The sequence below is a fragment of the Eublepharis macularius genome, chromosome 12, assembly GCF_028583425.1.
Source record: "Eublepharis macularius isolate TG4126 chromosome 12, MPM_Emac_v1.0, whole genome shotgun sequence".
In the NCBI taxonomy this organism is placed as follows: Eukaryota; Metazoa; Chordata; class Lepidosauria; order Squamata; family Eublepharidae; genus Eublepharis; species Eublepharis macularius.
Window position 1 is genome coordinate 43819147 of NC_072801.1, and position 19820 is coordinate 43838966.

General features: G+C 43.7%; 1 protein-coding gene across 1 annotated transcript; it reads right to left on the minus strand.

Moving 5' to 3' along the window:
* Positions 1–12378: 12378 nt before the first annotated feature.
* Positions 12379–19550, minus strand: HOXB13 (homeobox B13). The gene is made up of 2 exons (XM_054995279.1): positions 18896–19550; positions 12379–12668 (listed from the first exon to the last, which is right to left on the minus strand). The coding sequence occupies exons 1-2, from the start codon at positions 19548–19550 to the stop codon at positions 12379–12381; spliced, it is 945 nt and encodes a 314-aa protein (XP_054851254.1).
* Between the last annotated feature and the right edge of the window lie 270 nt (positions 19551–19820).

The following is a 19820-nucleotide window of genomic DNA, read 5'->3' on the forward strand; positions in this document are numbered from 1 at the left end:
GGGCTCTATCTTTAAGGATAACAGATTTACAGAGTAATCCAATGAGAAGTTATTCAATGGAGTAACTCTGCATGGAAACACGCTACGATAGCAGCATAAACTTTCGTGGACTGGCAGAGCCCGCTGGACCTGATGCAAGAGGAGTTGCTTCTCATGCACCCAAAGGCTTATGAAATGCTGGAGATTCAGAGTGCAATTCTATCGACTTTACTCCAGTTTACTCCAGTGATCAATGAGTTTGGAGTGAAGCAGCTCTGCATAGGATTGCACTGTGCCATTTCTATGCAACACTCAGATGTATGCAGAAAAAGCAGTGATGACTGGCTAAGACATAATTTCTCTCCGTTTTCTGTACTTCGCTAGAGTATTTGAACATCCATCCATCCATCTATCCATCTATCATTTTACATACGCGGATGCTAAGAATTATCCGAATAGTCCCTATATCAATAATTGACCTCCAGTTTTAATAAGTTAAAAAAACATAGTTTTAAAACCACAAGAGCACACAAAATAATCGTGATAAGTTTCAAAACGCTTTAATATATTTTGATCTGGATCCCACCCGCCCACTGCCGCCGAAATAATCATAAATCTTCTGCCTCTTCCCCTATTGCATTAAAAACGTTTAAAAGCTTTTAAAGTATTTTATATGTATGCATTTTATGTAAAGCATTTTATATGTCCTTGAAATTCTTCAAATAAAAGATATTGGGTGGCTTTTGTTTTTAAAATACCGTGTAAACTTGCCACCAAAATTCCCCCAAACTCTATTTTTTCCTACTGATGGGCTCTTAAAACTCCAATTTGGAGTACTTCGGTCAGAACGTTCCTGGTAAGTTTGTTTGCAAGAGAGTCCCTTCTATAAAAACTCATCGTTTCAAAATACACAAATCTCCTATGCCAAATATACTAACTGGGAATAACTAATCAAATCGAAAGGACTGGCTTTCACTTAATCCACTAAAAATGGGATTGGGAATGTGACTAACCTAGAGTATAGCTTTTTAAAAAAGAAAAAACACGTTATAATAAGCATATCTTGTTTAATGTGAAACTGAAGATCTAGCCAATTAGAAACTTTTAAAATTAATTTTATAAGAAGATAATAGCTGTCTTCCTCACGGGTTTATTTTGTTAAGTTGTTGAAATGTATGTTATCAAAATACATTTTCTTAAAGGCAGAACTCCAAACCTTAAGGGAAAAATAATATAGGAAACATGACTGGGGACAAAATTATTTATTCAGAATTTGACAACGTTAAATGTATTACTAACTCGAGAGTAAGTAATAATTGTTCGTGAATATGGAATAGAAAGGCAATAAACTGTAACTAGCCCTCCCACCCCCCCTTAAAAAGCCAGATAAACATAAGACCTTTGCTTTTGACTTTTTAAATCACAGTCGGAGTGTGACAGGAAGGAAGGTTGAGGAGGCGGATTGGTTTTGTTTACCATCAGAATATAATTTTGGTGATATTTTTCAAGATACAAAATCAAGATCTTATCTTAATGGTAAAAGGGAAATGAGGAACGCACACGGTGAATGCCAGTCCCCGGCTCCCTTAGATGCAGGCCTGTTGGACTACCCCTGAATAAGTGGTTGATGGATTAAATGAAAGTATCATCATCATCATCATCACAATTATTATGTTTTAGAGCTCCAAGAGGACATCAGGTATATAGCTTCGGTTAAACAAAATACAAAGATATAGAAAACAAATTAACCCCCCAGTGTCTTAAACTGAAGCTGCTGTAGGAAATGGAAATCAGCATTACCGTTACATCAAACGTATTCACAAGCACTGCAAAAAAGAATATAGGACTGAAGGAAAGAATTCTGCATTGTGGACTTTCGTATTCGGATCACGACCGCCTGCAGTTGGTGGCGAGGAAATGAAAGGCGAATGTTAATCAACCGCAGGCTCTTTGGGAAAATCCATGGGAATCGTTCAGTAATTTTGTTTCGTTTGTGAGTAAATAGGCAACGTACTGTGTGTGAGTGTGTGTTTTCTTTAACAAACAGACACAAAACCCCAACTAGAAGAAAAGGAGACCTTTCTTTTGCAGGTACGGGAAAGCTTTACATCTAATCTTCTCCTTGTCCCATTTATATTTGTAAACAAGGGTTAATCAGACGGTTGGGACTAGTTACCAGAGAACTAGTTCAATACTCCGAGAAGTTCTCCTGCACAAATTGTTCAACGGGGCATGCGCATCAAAGCTTCCCAGTGGATTTGGTCCCAATTGCTTAGCAACCAGGCAACTGGTTAGCACATCTCCTCTTACACACACTCTTACACACACACGCGCGGGCGCGCACACACACACACACACACACAATCAGCCTGCTGTAGGATGCAACCCACACTGCAGAAAATAACTGGTTAAAATGATATATTGGACTCTCAAGGGAGGAGAGGAAGGCTGGTAGAAACATGGAAATTCTTCACACAGAATTACAAAATGTAATAATATTGCATCATACCTCCAGCACCCCGATTCAGTTGGGCAACATTGAAATCCCAGTTCCAACCAAAGTTGCAATTGTCCCTCCTTGTTTTGTTTTTGAATCCAGCCACCGCAATATGCCCGATATTAAGCTTCTGTCTGCTACTGAAAATCTCATTTATCCTTGTATACAACAAAGCCTAACAGATATCTTCTTTGGCTGTCTGCAGGCAAGGTTTTGCTCTAATGCTGAAATGCCCTGGGGGAGAAGGGGGGCATACTCACACCTCCCCCCACCCAAATCCAGTGAATCACCGAGTTTCTTTAATGCCCTCTTCTACAAATACTTGGGGGGGGGGTCAAAGAATGTTTACAAGTTCAATAGCAGAACACTTTGCCGACCAAATAGCCCTTCCCCAACCTACCATTGTGGTGTGGGCATGAACTTGAACAAAAGAAGAAAGGGAAAAGGGGGAGGGGGAGGATGTGAGGGTTATCGCCGAGGTCTTACCGCTGAGAGGATGTTTGGCTTTCTCATAGCTACAGGTATAGCCGCAGAAGTAAAGAATCAGACAGATTTTTACAAAGCGGATTAAGGATTGCAAAATACTGCAACCCACCGGAGGAGAGAGAAAGGCTGTTCAGACTTAGACCACGAGAAATAGGCATATGTTTGAGAAGGTAAATTGCAAGACAAACGCTAAAACAGGTACAGCCTATTAAACGGCCCAGACAAAAGCCAGGTGAGGCTGATGATGGTGTCTGGAAGGAGAGAAGGAGGGGGCTTCTGGCTTTCTGCGGAGAGGCAAAGATTGTCTCCATCTGAAACGGGCAGGCGCAGCGATTGGCGCTTCCTTACTCAGACACTTTTCTAGGCTGATGATTCAATGGAATACAATTTATGCACGTTCCTAGCTTGAGCCTTGGTTTTTGTACAAGAAGAGAAACAGCTGAAATGCCTGGGGCATTTTACTGAGCTACTGGAAATCCCAAGGCGAGGAAATATTAGCTTTGGAGAAGAAAACCGACAGTGCAGTTCTGCTCCTGTGGAAATCTATGGCAAAATCCGGGCCTCCCCCCTCCTATGGAGCATGACTGAAAGTTGTGTGTTTGGGGAAGGAGACAGCCTGAGCCAGAGAAACCCGACTGGGCAAGCGATGGTTCGGGGGCGGTGGTCCCAGTAGCACCAGCAGCACCGAACACAGCTTTGTAAAAATAAAGGAGAATATGAAATCGTGAAAGGCCAGCACCTAACTATAACCCAGACAGGTTTATTTATTTTCTTCATGGGGACTCAAAGCAGCTTACATCATTCTCCTCTCCTCCATTATATTCTCACAACAGCCCTGCTAGGTGGGTTAGGCTGGGAGGGCCTGACTGGCCCAAGGTCACCCTGCAAGCTTCCATGGCAGAGGGCGGATTCGAAGGTGGGTCTTCCTGGCTACACCCCTCTGGCTGTCTGGGCAGCGGTGGAAGTGTTGGGCTAGAAGCCGGGAGACCCAGCTCCCCACTCGGCCGTGAAAGCTTGCTGGTGACCGTGCACCGGCCACACTCTCCCAGCTTGGCCTACCTCACAAGGTTATTGTGCAAGTAAAATGGAGGAGACAGATGTACTCCGCCCTAAACTTCTTGGGCAGGGTAAAGATGTAATAAATACGTCATGAAGATCTGGCCTCCAGGTCCTGACCTGGTTACCGTGAAGTGCTGAACAGGATTCCCTGACATCGAACGTTTTAAGGATTGCTTTGCAAATCCGTTAGCCTTCCCGGCGCCACAGGCTTTTCGGTCTCAGTTGCTCCAACCGACGAATCCGGTTCCTGCTGCGGAATTTTGCTACCAGCCTTCTGCAAACCTTATTGGATGGTTCGTGCAGCGATTCAGCGTCAACGTCCGGGAGTGTTTTATAAAACTGGTGATTCTGCTTATGAAGTTGCAATGCCCTTTGGCAAACTCTGGAGTCGAATGCCAGGCTTGGGTGGTGGTGGTGGTGGAGGGAGTGGGTACGCTTCCCCCCTGGAATCAGGGTGAGGGGCTAGACTGGCCTGAAATTGACCTTGACAATTCAGAAATAAAATAGCCGGTTTCCATTTGTGTGTTGAAATTGGGGAGAGCCTCAAGATTTCACGTTTCAGTCCTGTTCATCCCAAATGCGGCCTTTTATCACTTTTATGCGGCACTTACCTGCCAGTGACAAAAGGAAGATCCATTGATTGCCCAGAAAGGTTATGTTGGAGACCATGGAACCTCCATGCGTAAAAGCCATGATGGGCGCTATAATAAGGAAAGAAACTGGGCCAGAATTAATGGGGGAGGGGGATCTGGCTGGATCCTACCCACTATCATCCGCACTTGCTTGTACTACAATGAATATTCTAATCCATTAAAAACCCTAGTCGATCCAATCCACTCCCTTGCTACCCTGATCCAACATACTTGATTAAGAAAAAAATGATGTGATGGGACTCTAGCGTGTGTCTGGGCAGGACAAACATGCGCATCTTAAAAGCAGAGACGTTTAATACCCCCTCTGACGCAGTTACACGATTTAATCAAAGTGCCGTATTCAGTCCAGCAGTTCTACTTTTCACCAGTTATTCGGATTAGAATCTGAGGGTGAGGTTTTCTTCGAGCAAGAAGTCTTTCAAAATAAAGGCGGCGACATCTCTGTGGTTGCAGCCCTCAAGCCATCGGTCTGGCCGGCGGTTCACTGAACCGATCAAGCCCAAAACCTCGAGAGCCGAGGAAGCCATTCATAATGCTCCCTCGTACCAACAAAGCATGAACAGGGTTTGCGACTAAGCCCCATTAATCTCAATGGAATTTAACAGGGAACGAAATTCCCTTGAGTTTAATGGGGCTTTACGGGCAAATATGACCTTTCGAGCTTTAGAGAGAACTTCCCTGATCCAGAGGGAAAGAGATGGATCTTGGGATAAACAGGATTTCATTTAGATTCATGCATCTACCAGGGCCCCTCCTCCATGCAACCTTCTCCCCCCTTTCCAAGAACTGAGATCTCTCTCTCTCTCTCTCTCTCTCTCTCCTCCCCCCCCTTCTCTTCCCCTCTCCGGAAACGGCTGGAAGCGGTTTTGCCATTGAACTTGACAACAAAAACCCGCCCCCCCTTGTTTACTAGGCCCTGGGAGGTCTCCGCAAGCCTCATTCACAGGGTCAGAGACGAAGAAGTTGACGGGGGTGGGGAGTTAAAAGGAAGAAAGAGATAGCCGGTGGAGGTGGGGGAGGGCAGGGTCTGTAGACCAGGATTTAGAGCTTTTTGGGGAGGGGAGAATGGAGAGAGAGAGCGAACAGGACAAATTTGAGCGTAGGAGAGAAATCCAGGAGGGAGGGGGTACTTAAAAGGGAGCTGGAAAATTCTTGATTGTGACGTGTTTGCCTTCCTTCTAGGATTTTTAACAAGAATTTCAGGCGTGCTTCTGTAACCACCGGGTGAGATCTTTATGCCTCTGGATAAAACCTTTCCTCCCCCACTCCGAAGATAAGCAATGGAAGGGTGTATTCACACACACACACCCCAACACACACAGTGAGATTCTAAACTGAAGCTCAATGCAACGGGGGAATAGTGAACCCTCAGTCATGAAATCTGCAAGTTAGGAAGCTAAAGGGTTACAATGTAAAGAGGTGTTTAATTTATTGGAATAAGAAAGAGAAATCCTTGGTTGTCTGGAGGACGGAATGTAGTATAGTAATTATGAAGTCCTGTCGTGTATGTAAGAAAGGCCCATTTCCAGCTAGGGAGGGGTATAATAAACAAACTATCGATCTTCGAGATCTCATGAGATTGTGGGGGAAGGTTATCCACAACGGCTTCTGTTGCAAGATGAGTAAGCCTCTTTGTAAATAAATCTTACACTTTGTGCTCCTGACTGTATCCACTAAGCAATAAACAAAGCTTGATTTAAAAAAAAAAAAGCAGGCACACACAACCCTCTTGCCCGCCCATTGTGCATTATTCCAGAACAGCCAGCAGGCTTGTTGCAATTGACACGTGGTACAGAGAAAATGGATGGGAGCCAAGCAAAGTTAAGTATGTTAAATCCCATTGGCATTTATATTTAATTGTGTGCATGCTTTTGAGAAAGAAAGAAAAAAAGAAAGAAAGAAAGAAAGAAAGAAAGAAAGAAAGAAAGAAAGAAAGAAAGAAAGAAAGAAAGAAAGAAAGAAAGAAAGAAAGAAAGAAAAATCTTATGCTCACCTGGCAATGAGCCTATCTGAACACAGTGGGGCTTACATATAAGTAAATACGCTTGGGATTGCTCCTAACATCACTTTAGACTTTAAAAGCTTAGCTTTTGAGAATCTTGCTTAAATTGTGTTTGGAGAGGAGTGTTTGTTTTATAAGGCCAATCGTAATGGGGCTGTTCAGACTCCTACTCAAGTCTATTCCATGAGGCTTACGCCCAGGAAAGCGTTCTCAGCATTGCAGTATGCAATTTCTTGTTTCTCTCTACAGAATGTCGAACCGAAATCAGTCAAAGTTAAATTCTTTTAAGTCTCATTTATTTCGATAAACATATAAAACATAAAGAAATGGGAATACTCTCAGCACGGCCCCCTTGCTGAAGGGCCTGCTTGAAGCTGTGCAGGCAGGCAGTGAAATAAGTACCAGAAAACGGAAGCAGCGACAAGCTCTTTCGGTTCCTCCACTTTTTGCCTTGTGATTGAGATATTTTGATTGATCTCCTCACCAGAGTTTCCCTGCCATATCGGAGAGATTGTTTCCAAAACAGACAGAGCTTTCTAGTCAATATTAACCAGGGCTTTTTTTTCTGGGAAAAGAGGTGGTGGAACTCAGTGGGTTGTCCTCAGAGAAAATGGTCACATGGCTGGTGGCCCCGCCCCCTGATCTCCAGACAGAGGGAAGGTTAGATTGCCTTCCGCAGCAGAGCAGCAGGGGAGGGCAATCTAAACTCCCTTCTGTCTGGAGATCAGGGGGCGGGGCCACCAGCCATGTGACCATTTTCAAGAGGTTCCAGAACTCCGTTCCCCACGTTCCCCCTGAAAAAAAAGCCCTGATATTAATGGGATGATTCACAAGAAAAATATTCCACAGCTCTTGTCCACATTATTTGGAGCTCAGTTTGAGAATAATCTAAGCAGAGAGAGGTCAAGCCAAAGAGTATTTCCAGAGAAGAAGTTTAATGCCGCTGTATAGGCATCTCTGATTAAAAAACAACAGCAGATATTTGAGGTTAGACCACCCTCCAAAAATTGAGATTTCAAAACAAACGAACAGGTTGCCATTAAAATCTACACGAGTCAGTGTTCCATACCATTTAATATACATTTGTAATTTACCTCTGAGATTCACAGATTTTGGGGTATCCCTCCCTTAAGATGAGAAACATTACAAAAACAAGCAAAACCCCCGGAGGCGAGCCCCAAATTTCCTTCTAGTATGTGGAAGGGTAAAGAAAGGGCGGGAGCAAACAGCAGCGATAATACTATAGTATTATAATTACTGATGCGGCTGGTAGTAAACAGCAGGATCAGAAAGAGCAGAAATGCAATAGTATTATCATGTACTAAACAGTACCAAAAAGACAATAATAATTGCAGCAGCACTTCAGAAGGTAGGGAGCCTGGTCATGGCCACTACGAAGTAGAAATATCAAGTCGGCTTTGCGTTCACCGACTCATGGCCTCCACTGGATAAGAGAGGGATGAATTATATCGGCCTAGGTAAGGCAGGTGTAAGGATTACAGAGATGGAAACATTGCATAGTCATTGTATGTACCCGAAGAGTCATCTGGATGTTTAATTTCTTTAGAGAAAGTTACCGAAGCCCTCTAGCAGAGACTGTTGGGGGGACGTTTCAGCTAGATAGTCATGTTGGAAGAGCAAGAATCCTGTCCGGAAGTACCTTAAAGACCAACTAGATTTTCAGAGTATGAGCCTTAATTAAGAGCCAAAGTTTGGGGAAAGTTAATTCCAGGTGGGGAGTGTGTTGGTTTGCAGCAGGATTTGCGCTCAGTGGCACCTTAGAGACTGACAAAAGTTTCAGGATATGAGTTTTCGAGAGTCAGAGGTCCCTTCTTCAGATACCAGTATCTGGGGAAGGGTGTTTTGACTCTGTAAAGCTCATACGTTGAACATTATGTTGGTCTCTAAAGTGCCACTGGAATCAAATCCTGCTGTTTGAGAAAAGTTATGGTTCTTCGGTGGTAAACTCCGTACCTCTTTGTGGACGATCTCTTCTACCTTATTCATAGTCAGTTACGAGTCTTAATCCTTAGTCCCTGTTTCAAACGGAGTCCTCTCTGTGCAGATTAGAAATTATGCATACCACTGATGTGGAGGCGATAAAATGGCTGCAATCCTTAAGAATACTTTCCTGGGAGAAATCGCCCAAATGGGCATTGCTTCTGAGTCGACCTGCTTAGGGTAGCTCTACGAGTAGTAGTACTGTTCAGAATGTCTCTCTTGCACAGCAATATATTCTTTCCCTCCGGTTTTACATAGTACACGATCTGGAAAGGCTCGTCCAAATAGCATACGATTGCGCAGGAAAAAGTGCTGAAGCAGCAAAAGAGAGAAGGCGAAAGAAAGGCCGAAGGAGCCGGCGCTACTACAAGCATTGACACTCATAACCGGAAGGTGGCGCTAGTAATCTAACCTTGTTAGTAAGAGCGGAGACGGTGTCTTTTGAAGAAATCTCCTGATAACCCCCCCCCCCATCTTAAGAACCTCCTTTTCCGGCGAAAGGGAGGTGTGGACCAGTGTCAAGGTCAACGCGGCCTAACAGCCAGGAGTTACCCAACCTAGGGGTCAAAGTTAAGACGAGATTTACTGTGGCTGAAAAACTGCTCCTCCTTCCTCGCCTCTGGAGGTAGCAAGCTCCAGTGCGCGGAACAATTCAGGTTAGCTCTGTTCAACGCTTCCCCCACCCCTCAGGAGACCCCAGCCTTGTCCATCTCATCCTCAAAATATACCCCTTCTCCAATGTCAGCCTCAGCTCCAGAAAATACAGCCGAGGGCCGTTCCTGCCGACTACAGAACAGAATTTCCTCCCAATGAAATCCCTGATAAAACACACACTATTTAATGGGAGGGGAATCAGAAGTGGAGGAAAGAGAGCAGCCATCTCCACCCCTAACAGCCACAATCAATTATTACGTGCCAGAAAAAACATAGAACTGTGCTAATAGTTGTAAAAATCGAAGTCGTCTCATATATCCAGAATAGTCGTCCTCTTTTTAAAAAATGCAATAATTAAAAGCATACCCCCTGAGAGAGAGAGAGAGAGAGAGAGAGAGAGAGAGAGAGAGAGAGAGAGAGAGAGAGAGAGAGAGAGAGAGAGAGAGATTTTACTTATCCTTGAACTTGGCCTCCGCATCCCCTGTTTACTGTCGTCCACTGCAGGGACCCTCTCATTAGGTTTTATGTATTTAAACTTCAGTTCCTTTGTAAATATGGGGAGAATAAAGCCTCACATTATCTGGCATACATAAGATGAGTTTATTGGGCGGGCAGGAGAAAGCAGAAGAAAAGAGAGACATCGGGAGGCACGGTGGACTTAAAACACAGCAGCTTTGTTAGGATTTGCAATCGTTCAACATCCTTGAAGTGTGGAGGGGGAAGGGATTGCTGACCGGAAATGTCCCCAATATTTGCTTTGCAACCTGGAGATTTCCTTCCAAACACCCTCTACCACATTTTGTGTATTGCATCCGCCTCCTCAGCTGTTAATTCCCTTACAGCCTCTTCCATATTATCAGCACCAATCTTAACAATAGTAAAGTTTAAAAAAAAACACCCTTTCACTGATTGAATTTGCTCACTCTCTTGTTTTTATTACTATTTAAGTTGTTGTTGTTTATTGATTTCATGCAATCTTTTTGACATTTAGGGAGGAATTAAGTACAATATGTACAGAAGTGTAGAAGTGCAAAGAAAAAATAAAGAGCTAAACACTTTCTTTCTTTCTTTCTTTCTGTCTTTCTTTCTGTCTTTCTGTCTTTCTTTCTTTCTTTCTTTGTAAAGTAAGGCGCATTGAAATCAAGAGGATAAACCTTTTTAGAGTTCTCCTTAAAATGAGAACCTCGATAAAAGCTTTCTTTGAAAGTCTCCCCAAAATGTTTCTTGGAAGTAAGGCCCATATATTTCAACTGAATTTATTCTCTTTATTATTTAGGCTTAGGATCAATTAACATATGGGTTTATCAAACTAGTTTGCAACTAATTGTAATTTCTTTCGCATCTACAATCTCTATCTAAACACGTCGCCCCCTTGATAGTTCCCTCTTTGTCTTCTTCGGATATGGTACCCGTCTCATTAAAACGACCGGAGAAATAATTTGTCCATAAGAACTGTACCAGTGCTACAATAGTAGTAGCAGGAATAGAAGTATTTATTACTATTATGTATTGCTGCACAGAAGCATCTGTTTTACTTAGTCTTCGGAACAAACCTTTCCAGACTTCCCCATCCAAAGCGTTCTAAAGAAATTTACATAAAGGCGAGTCATAGACTGTCTTCCAAATATTGCAGGCGCAGAGAGAAATTTAACGGCACTGTTCAGTCGAAATTGATCAATTTCCCATGTATTATATTCATACAAGCACAATCGGGCTGCAAACCTATACACGCTGACCTGGAAATAAGACCCATTGAATACAATGGGATTACTTTTGAGTAAACATGCCTGGAATTATGCTGCACGGCTGCAATGGATGAGGCTGAGCTTTGATGCGTCAGCCCCACAGGGGCAGATGGCTTTTTCTTCTGCCTAAGGCTTAGATGGGATTTACAGGTATACATGATTAGGATTACACTGCAGCTTTTGGCTTCAATCATAAAGGCACTTTTCTGGGAGCATGCCCCACTGAATAATATGGGACTTACTTCTGAGTAAACCTGTTTAGGATTGCATCCAATGTTTACTACCTCCCACTTCCTTCAGTGTCCTCAAAGGCACTTATACTGAGATTTTGGTAGTAAGCAAATGTATATACATGCAATCGAGGCATTGACCGATTGCCGGCCATGTGATCAATCAACAAAAAAAAATCGGTGGTCCACCTTCCAATGCAAGCATGCAATCCTAAAATATATATATAGTATGGTACAGATCACTTCCCAAATGTACAAGCCACCTAAATCATAGATTATGTTGCATATATATATAAAAAAAACTGTAGATATTTTCCCTAGTAAAAATACCTATCAATATTTCACATAGGTTAAAGAGACAGTTCGTTCGATTCGAAAGCCATATTCAGCCGATTGACAAATGGAACCGAAAGCGAACCCAGCCATTCTGATTATTGAGAATTTATTTAAAATTCGGTTCGATTGTAGGCGTTCCTCCTTCCTTTTGTTTGCACGTTGCTTTCTTCCCCCCTCCCCCCTCCCCCAAAGCAGCTCGTCGTAATTATTGAACTTCGTACAAAGAAAAGAGAATACAATTCGCATCGCACTGAAGCTAAGGCGACAACCAACTAGGGGGAAAATCCATAAAAATAAATCGTAAATTGCACACGGTTTTCTTCCCTCCCCCTCCCCATTACATCACCATAAAAATAATAACTTTGCATCGCTCTTAAATCGCCGGTTGTTTGTTTGTTTGCAAATCGGGGTTTTAACTTATCCGAGGAAAGCAAAACAAAACAAAAAACAGGGACTAATAAAATATAAAATAAGACATTAGCAAAGACCAAGGACGAGGCCGGCGCCGCGCGGATTTCTGCTTCCGCCGAGACGGAGCGTGGAGGCAGTTGGGAGCAGCGAGAAGGCGAGACCATTGGAGACTCCACAAGCATTGCTTGGATCGAGTTCCTCTCCCCCTTCCCATCTCCAGTTCACGAAAGGAGATGGGGAGGCTGCGGGGATGTTCTCCACTCCTTTCTTCCCCTCTAGGGCTTCTTTCTCCCCTCCGCCCCGCGCGGTCTGGCCTGTTTCTCGCTCAAGGGGTGCTGCTGCTGCTGCTGCTACTGGTGGTACTGCTGGTGGTGGTTGATTTCACCTTGGCCACGATCTTCTTCTCTTTCACCCGCCGGTTCTGGAACCAAATGGTGATCTGTCTCTCGGTGAGGTTGGTGGCGGCGGAGATCTTTCTCCTCTTATCCTTGGTGATGAACTTGCTGTTGGCGTATTCCTTCTCGAGCTCTTTCAACTGCCCTTTACTGTAAGGGATCCTCTTCTTGCGGCCGCGGCGGAAAGAGCAGCCCTCCGGGGGGTGCTGGCCTACAGCTTCTGCCCAGCGAAAGAAAGAAAGAAGGGGGTGGGGGAGAGAGTCGAGGGTTAGACAGGCAGGCCTGCTGGAGAAACTGCAGCCCGGGAGGGAGTGAAATTGACAACTCACGGCCCGCGCCTGGTGCCAGAGCCAGGTGAAATTGACTAATCCGCAATGTTCAAGACTCTCCGAAAGCGGGACATTGTTTTTCCTTCTTTCTCCGTTTTTTTTTTACTTTATATTCTCCATCCTGTGTTTTGTTCAAGGGCCCCAGCTTGGTGCTGCTAAGGGACGCTCTACACGGTTGTGCTATTATAACCTCGATTGTTTGCTTGGAAGTAAAGTCTCGCTGAAATCAACTCAGGGAGGTTGGGGAAGAAGTCTAATTAAGGACAGATTGAATTGTGAATTGTCAGAGACAGCCTCGGGAGAATATAAGAACTGATGTTCTACTTAACTACGTGATCCCAAGCCCAATTGAAATCAATAGGATTTACTTGCGAGTAAAAATGTGGTTATGTTTGGATAGTGTATCAAAGCTATCCTACCCAGACGCACATTCTTGGGAAAACTAACACACATTTTTGAACGGAGAAAGGAAAATTGCAGAATTAAGTGCAATTGTCTTTGTTCGGGATTCAAATCTTGTTGACCAGCGCTGTTGGTATAAAAGCTGTTACATGTATTTAGTGTTAACTGTTCCAGAACTCACTTGCAAGTAGGAATACAGGAGTATTGAGGTATTATTCAACATTATTAAATCCAAAATCAATGTAATACTATACAATACACTACAAATACTACATAATAGTACTATTATATAATAGTACGTACACTACCTACTACTACATAATATAGTGCGAATCCATATACTACAACATAATATTAAGACCAACCAAAATATCACAGCACACTGCGCAAGCTTTCCTGTTTTGCCCATGTTTGTGTGTTAGCAATTATCACATGCACACGAGTTTCAGGATTAGACTTCCCCATGCAGGCATGCCTATATTTTAACAAATTTTTGGCAACCATCCATTTTAGTGCAATCACTAATACTACCCAAACAAATACACTGCTTTCTTCAGCGTGTGAAAAGGCTGTGAGCAGAGATTGCAGTAATGAATAATGCTGAAAAAATGCCCTTACATCTTGGTACTTCCCTGGAGAATACGCTCTAGGCATGAGTATTACAGAATATTGTTCTGTTATCTTGCGGGTTGCTGAACATATATTGATCTATATATATGTGTGTGCCAGATTTTGATACCGGCCTCGGGCCTGCAATGTTAGCATGCACATAAAGTGAATGCAAACTATTATTTCAAAAGCACCAGGAATTCATACTTTTACAATGTGACAAATTAAAGTAGTGGCTTTTATAAAGCCAGTGTTTTGGTGGTATTTTGGAAAATACTGAGCATCTTTATTACCCTTAGATAGTATTTTGGATAGTATTTTGAAAAATTTTCAGACATTTATCTTGTTTCACTGGAAGTAGTCAGTTTAGAAAGCCAGTGATTACAGTACTTTGGCGATCTTGAGCATCTTCACTACTTGTGGACAGTATTTTGAAGAATTCTTAGACATTAGACTTGTTTCACTGCAAGTAACTCAGGATTACACTGAGAAATTGCATTTGGAAAGGTGCAAATTTGATCCAGAAGGCAAACTTTCCTAAATGAGTAAAACTGGGAAAGAAAATATACTGTTTAACCCTTGATAGAGCCAGTTATGTACTACTCTTTATTATGAAAAACAGTTCCAAGCCCAAATGTGTGTCCAGAATAATTTATTCCAGTTGAGTGAGCAATCCTAAACAGGTCTACTTAGAGGGACAGAAGTCCTATTTTGCTCAACAGGGCTTGCTCCAAGGAAAGTATTCTTAGGATTACAGCCTAACAGTTGCAATTTGAGGTCAAAGATATGTTGTTTCAGGTGGGTTTTTATTTTTCCAGTTGCAGTTGCACTGCTTATGTGGCCAGTGTATAGAACAGAGCTGTATTCTTTTGAAAATCTATCTGGAATTATGCCATCTGTGAATTAGAGTTCACATATTGGAAGGTGAAACAGCAGTAGACATATATGGCCCTATGGTTTCTCCCTGCAATCCAGGAGTCTTCTGATGCCATGATACCTTAAGCTAAATGAGCATTTAGAAAAATAAGAGCACAGTCCAGCTAAAATGAGGCACATTTAAGCACCATGTTTTCAGTGAAAATGATAAAGGCACCTGCCTAATTCTTTCACCAATTGCAGTGAATTTAAAATGGCTAGCTTCACTCAGGTGGGATCACACCATATAAATAAATATTTCTCTGTCATTGACATTACTATTAGTACTGCTGCTACTACCATTTCCAACCTTTCCACAGTTCTGCAAACAAGAAGCTGGTGTGCAAAAAATTAAAATAAGGCTCAAATAAAAATGTTAAAAAGTCTAAACACAATGCCATACATACAGATCAGAATCTATTTTTTAAAAAAGTTCATTCAAAGGGCCATTGGAACAGTTTCATCTTACATGCCTTGCAGAAAGGTAATAATGAGGCTACTTTATGCATCTCCTCAGGGAGACCATTCTACTAGACAGGAGCCATCATGGAAATATACTCCTGCTCTTGTCATGGTTGAAGAAGCTTGCCAGAAAGATGTATTCATTATAAAGGCTTGTTAGATAGTGTGGGTGTGCATGGGGAGGGGGAATGGTTCTTAAGTTCTGCTGATTATTTGGAACAGAGATTTTTGCTGGCACATCCTGCATGTCTGGAATAATGCTTCTTTGCTTAGATTCTATTAAATAATACTCCATTGTTGCTGTGAATGAGCTTACACAGCACTGCCTATTACTTAAATATTTATACTGAATATTTATGGTCCTTTGGGAGTCCAGTGTCACAATAATATTGTGCTGTGGAGTTAGAAGACAGAACACACAATTGCACTATGCTTTGTTTTGAAGTATTGTTGAACTTGAATGGTTATGGATTTATTTAATTAGTTATTTCACTGTGCAATAAGTTGTACTCATGGTAATAGTATCAGTTCATACATAATTGAATCAAAGCATTAGGACACAATTCAGTGAGATTCTCCCCTATGAGCTGCAGTGAAAACATGTGTGCATGCCTCATTTCAATGCTGTGTTGCACCATGTCTTTTTGGCTACAGAGTAGTAATACTGAGTAATACAAAATCTAGGAATATCTATTGTAGTAATGAGTAATTTTGAAACCAAAATTGAGTTCTAGAACTCAATGAAGTACACAGAAAACTATGATGTGCTTCTAAATATGAAAACATGAAATAATTGCTTGGGCCCTATAATGGTATGTTGTACACAACACTGAGTGTAAGCATTATTATGATCCATATTATTTTGAAAAGATGCTGTAAAAGGCTATCAATGTTACAGCAAGGAGCAGGCAGTATTTGCAATGCAGTAACTCAAGATAATTTGTACATTTAGATCCTGACTGGTTTGGGTTACATGCAGTACAATGAAGTAATTCATGCTACTGGAACAAGCTTACTTATGATGTGGCATGGGACATGTGCCTATTAATAAAACATTCTAATACTTTCTAGGAAATCTCAACCCTCATTGAAACAACAGGAGGGATCTTGACCATTGATTTCACGGTGCAAAGCCAGAATTCTGTACTGAAGTTGCAACTCTTCAGAATATAATGCAGTGGGTGAGCCCAGAATATAATGCAGTGGGTGAGCCCACTTCATAATCTGCTGGAATTAGTTGCTTTCAAAAGTTCAGATAAAATCCTAAAAATGGCAAACAGGAAGTTTAATCCTGTGGAAATAAATGGGATTTCTTTCCATTAAAGATGGTTATCCAGTCAGAGTATGGAATTGTGACATATGTCATTGGTCGTAGGAAGGATTTTCTATTGTCAGTGATTTTTAATTTAATGAGGAATAGAATTTTACCTGTTGCACAAATTCAGAGATAAAACCTAAATTGTTAAACAAATATTTTCATATTATAATTACTGGACTAGGAAGCTGATACATTTATTTTGTTTATGGAAACAATTTACAGCACAGTCTTAAGTTCATTAATTCAGAAGGGTGTATCTCTGCTTAGTATTGCACTATAGAGTTATGGTAGGAGTATGCAAACTTTTGGATTTTCTAGAATGCATTAGCATGCAGGGTTTTTAAAAAAATTAGTATTGCTGTTAGCATTGCACAGTTCGTTTTTCTGAAAAAGCTGCCAAAGAGAGGCTTCACTCCTAAAATGTCTCCTGTCTGCCTGCTCCAATGAGTACTTATACCCTGAGAAATCCAAATGGAATTTAACAGGCTGTGAACTTGAGAAGGTGGCTTAGAGGCTTGCAGCTATTGATTTCAATGGGCCCAGAACTGTACTAAAGGGAGTATGCAGAGGAAGGTTCCATGACCCCTTGTGGCGAAGTCTTATTGAATTACATGATGCAGTCACTGGAGGACCCACAAAGAATTCTGGGACTATAACAGCAGGAAGAGACCTTCATGAACTACCTAGTCCAACCCCTGAGACTGGACTCGCCACACTCCCTCTATCGGCTCCCCCACCCCACAAATTCTCTGTATGTAAAAGAACAGCAGCCCAAGCACACCAATCTTGTGTATGTATTTTCTTTCTTATAAATCCATCCTAATATTTCCATAAAGATTAGTGTTAGACTAAGTTTAGGAATCAAATTGATACCTGATGATTTGGATATTCTGTGGCATTATTTCTGTACTTACCTTCTGGCTGTTTTTTAAAATTCTGTGGTGTATCTTCATCACATCAGGCCAAGATCCACATTCCAGAGATGTTTAATCTTTCGGTTTATTTTTTTTAAAACTGAAGTAGCAATCTTTTAATGCAGGCTGACTGGCTGGCCACAATCTTTATTACTTACCTTTAAAGCAATTGAAAATGGCAACATTGCATCAGGGCCAAGCGAATGATTCAGAATGGTCCTAGCGTGATCTGGAGGTACAATAGCAGTACTATCTAGAACTAACATATCACATTCTGCTTTCAGTTACCTGCATGTGCACTGGACCTAGGGATCCTTTCTGGACATACAGTACAATCATAAGAACATTTTCCTGGGACTAAGCCCCATCCATATAGTTGAGTAGACCTGTTCAGGATTGCTTTCTTAGATGCTTTGGCTCCTGTGTATTCAAAGTCTCCAGGGCCAGCAATTCAAATCATATTCAAAGAAACAAAGAAGGGAAGGACCAAAGAGAGAAAGGGGATGGGTGGAAACCTGAAACCCTTCTCTGAAATAGGCCTTTGCAACTGGTTAGAGACTGAACTAATTTACTGAGGCCTCAGCAGCACTTAACTGATAACATGAGAGGTGCTGGCTGAGACACCTTCATTCAGTTCATGCTCACTGATTTGGATCCACTGCCATCCCCAGCCTCTTCATCACAGATGTGCTGGAGCCACTCTGTGGTAAGGGACTCTGCACATGTTCAGAGGCACCTTGATCATTCATATTACTGTTCCCCAGCCAGGTCCAAGGTGGGAGCACTTAGAAACCAGGTAGGGTGGACATGATCTGCACCTGACTAGCTGCAATTGATAAACCAGAGCCTGTCCAGCTGAGGAGTTCCACATCTCTAATCTGCCATGGCAATTTGTGTCTTGAAAGCTATGATGAAAATAGGTTTCACAACCTTCCTGGGCAGTTTCCCAGAATTTAACAACCCTTAGCAACAATAACCCGCACAGAGATATACACACTTGTTTAACCTAATGCATAGTTCCTAATAATGATACTATTGCTATCACTCCCAACCATGCACATGGAACAGAAACCAACAGCAGCACTTCTCATATAAGCAAACGGGGAAAGTATATATATAATGTGTGTCATATATATTTGGTTCTATACTTTATTATACTATAAAAAACAGACTATAGAAAAACAGAGGGGGGGGGCAAAAATAATAATACAGAACACCGCAGAGCAATACATTCCGGAAATTCTCACCGTAAGAACCAGCCCAGGGCTCAGCCAGACTTGTAAGGAAGAGAGCTGCCTTAGAGCATGTGCAAAGTTTCCAGCCACTATTCAGTAATTAGAATAGTGGGGGTTTCCAGACCTGTTGAGCCCCGAGTCCCCGTCCCGGTTAAGATCTCGGCGCTGCTTAGTTCACACTCACCCTGAAGCCCTGACCGCTCGGCCTAGAATTGGGAGGGGGGGCGGAGGGGGGAGCTGCTGCCGGCGGAGGCGCTCATTACCTGCGAAAGCAGTTTTCCAAAAGTGTCCGGCAGGGCTTTGATCTTTCGGGCAACACATTTGGTTGTTCCAGCCCCCGGCCAAGGCCCAGGGCTGGTGGTAAGGGTCCACGGGCAGCAGGGCTTCGTGCCTGGCGTCGCCGGGCGGCCCTCCTATGGTCTGCACCACAGAAACGTCCAGGTAGTTGGCCACGGGCTGGTAGGGGCCGGCGTAGCCCGGGTAGAAGGCGAACTCGGCGGGGCGCGTCTGGTACTCCTCGGGCGCGGGGGCGGCGGAGCTGCAGGCGTCCACGTACTTGTCGGGCGGGTAGGCAGCCTGCTGCGGGGCCGGGCAGGGCTTGAGGGAGCCGCGGGCCACGCGGTAGGAGCAGTAGCCGCTGCCGAAGCAGCCGTAGGAGAAGGGCGCGGCGGTGGTGGCGGCGGCGGCGGACGCCTGCGGGAGCCCCGCCGGGCACGGAATGCACTGCTTGGCGGCCGGCTCGGCGGGGCCGTCCAGAGCCGCGTAATTGGCGCCGGGCGCCGACGGGCCGGGCCCGCTGAGCGCCGCGCTCCGGCAGGGCCCGAAGGTGGCCGAGCTCAGCAAGCCGCCGTCCATGCCCTTGTGGGGCGTCTCCTCCAGGCTCCGCCGGGCCTCTCCGAAGGCGGCTTCGGGCTCCATCCAGCGAAGCCCGCCGCGAGCCGGCGCATGGGCGACCGCTTCGCGCTCTCGTCGGGGCAGCGGGGCCGAGCGGGGCGAGTGAAGCGGGCCGGCCGAGGATCCGCTTAAGAGGCAGTCTGCCGAGGAGGGTCGCCGCGACTCCCGGCAGGCGCGCGCCAGCTCCGCTTCTCCCCCCCGACGCAAAGGACGCGGCTGGCCCAGAAGGGCGCGCTCATTGGCTGAGGCGCAGCCGCTGGAGACGTGTGGGAGGGAGGGGGCCAAATTGCGAAA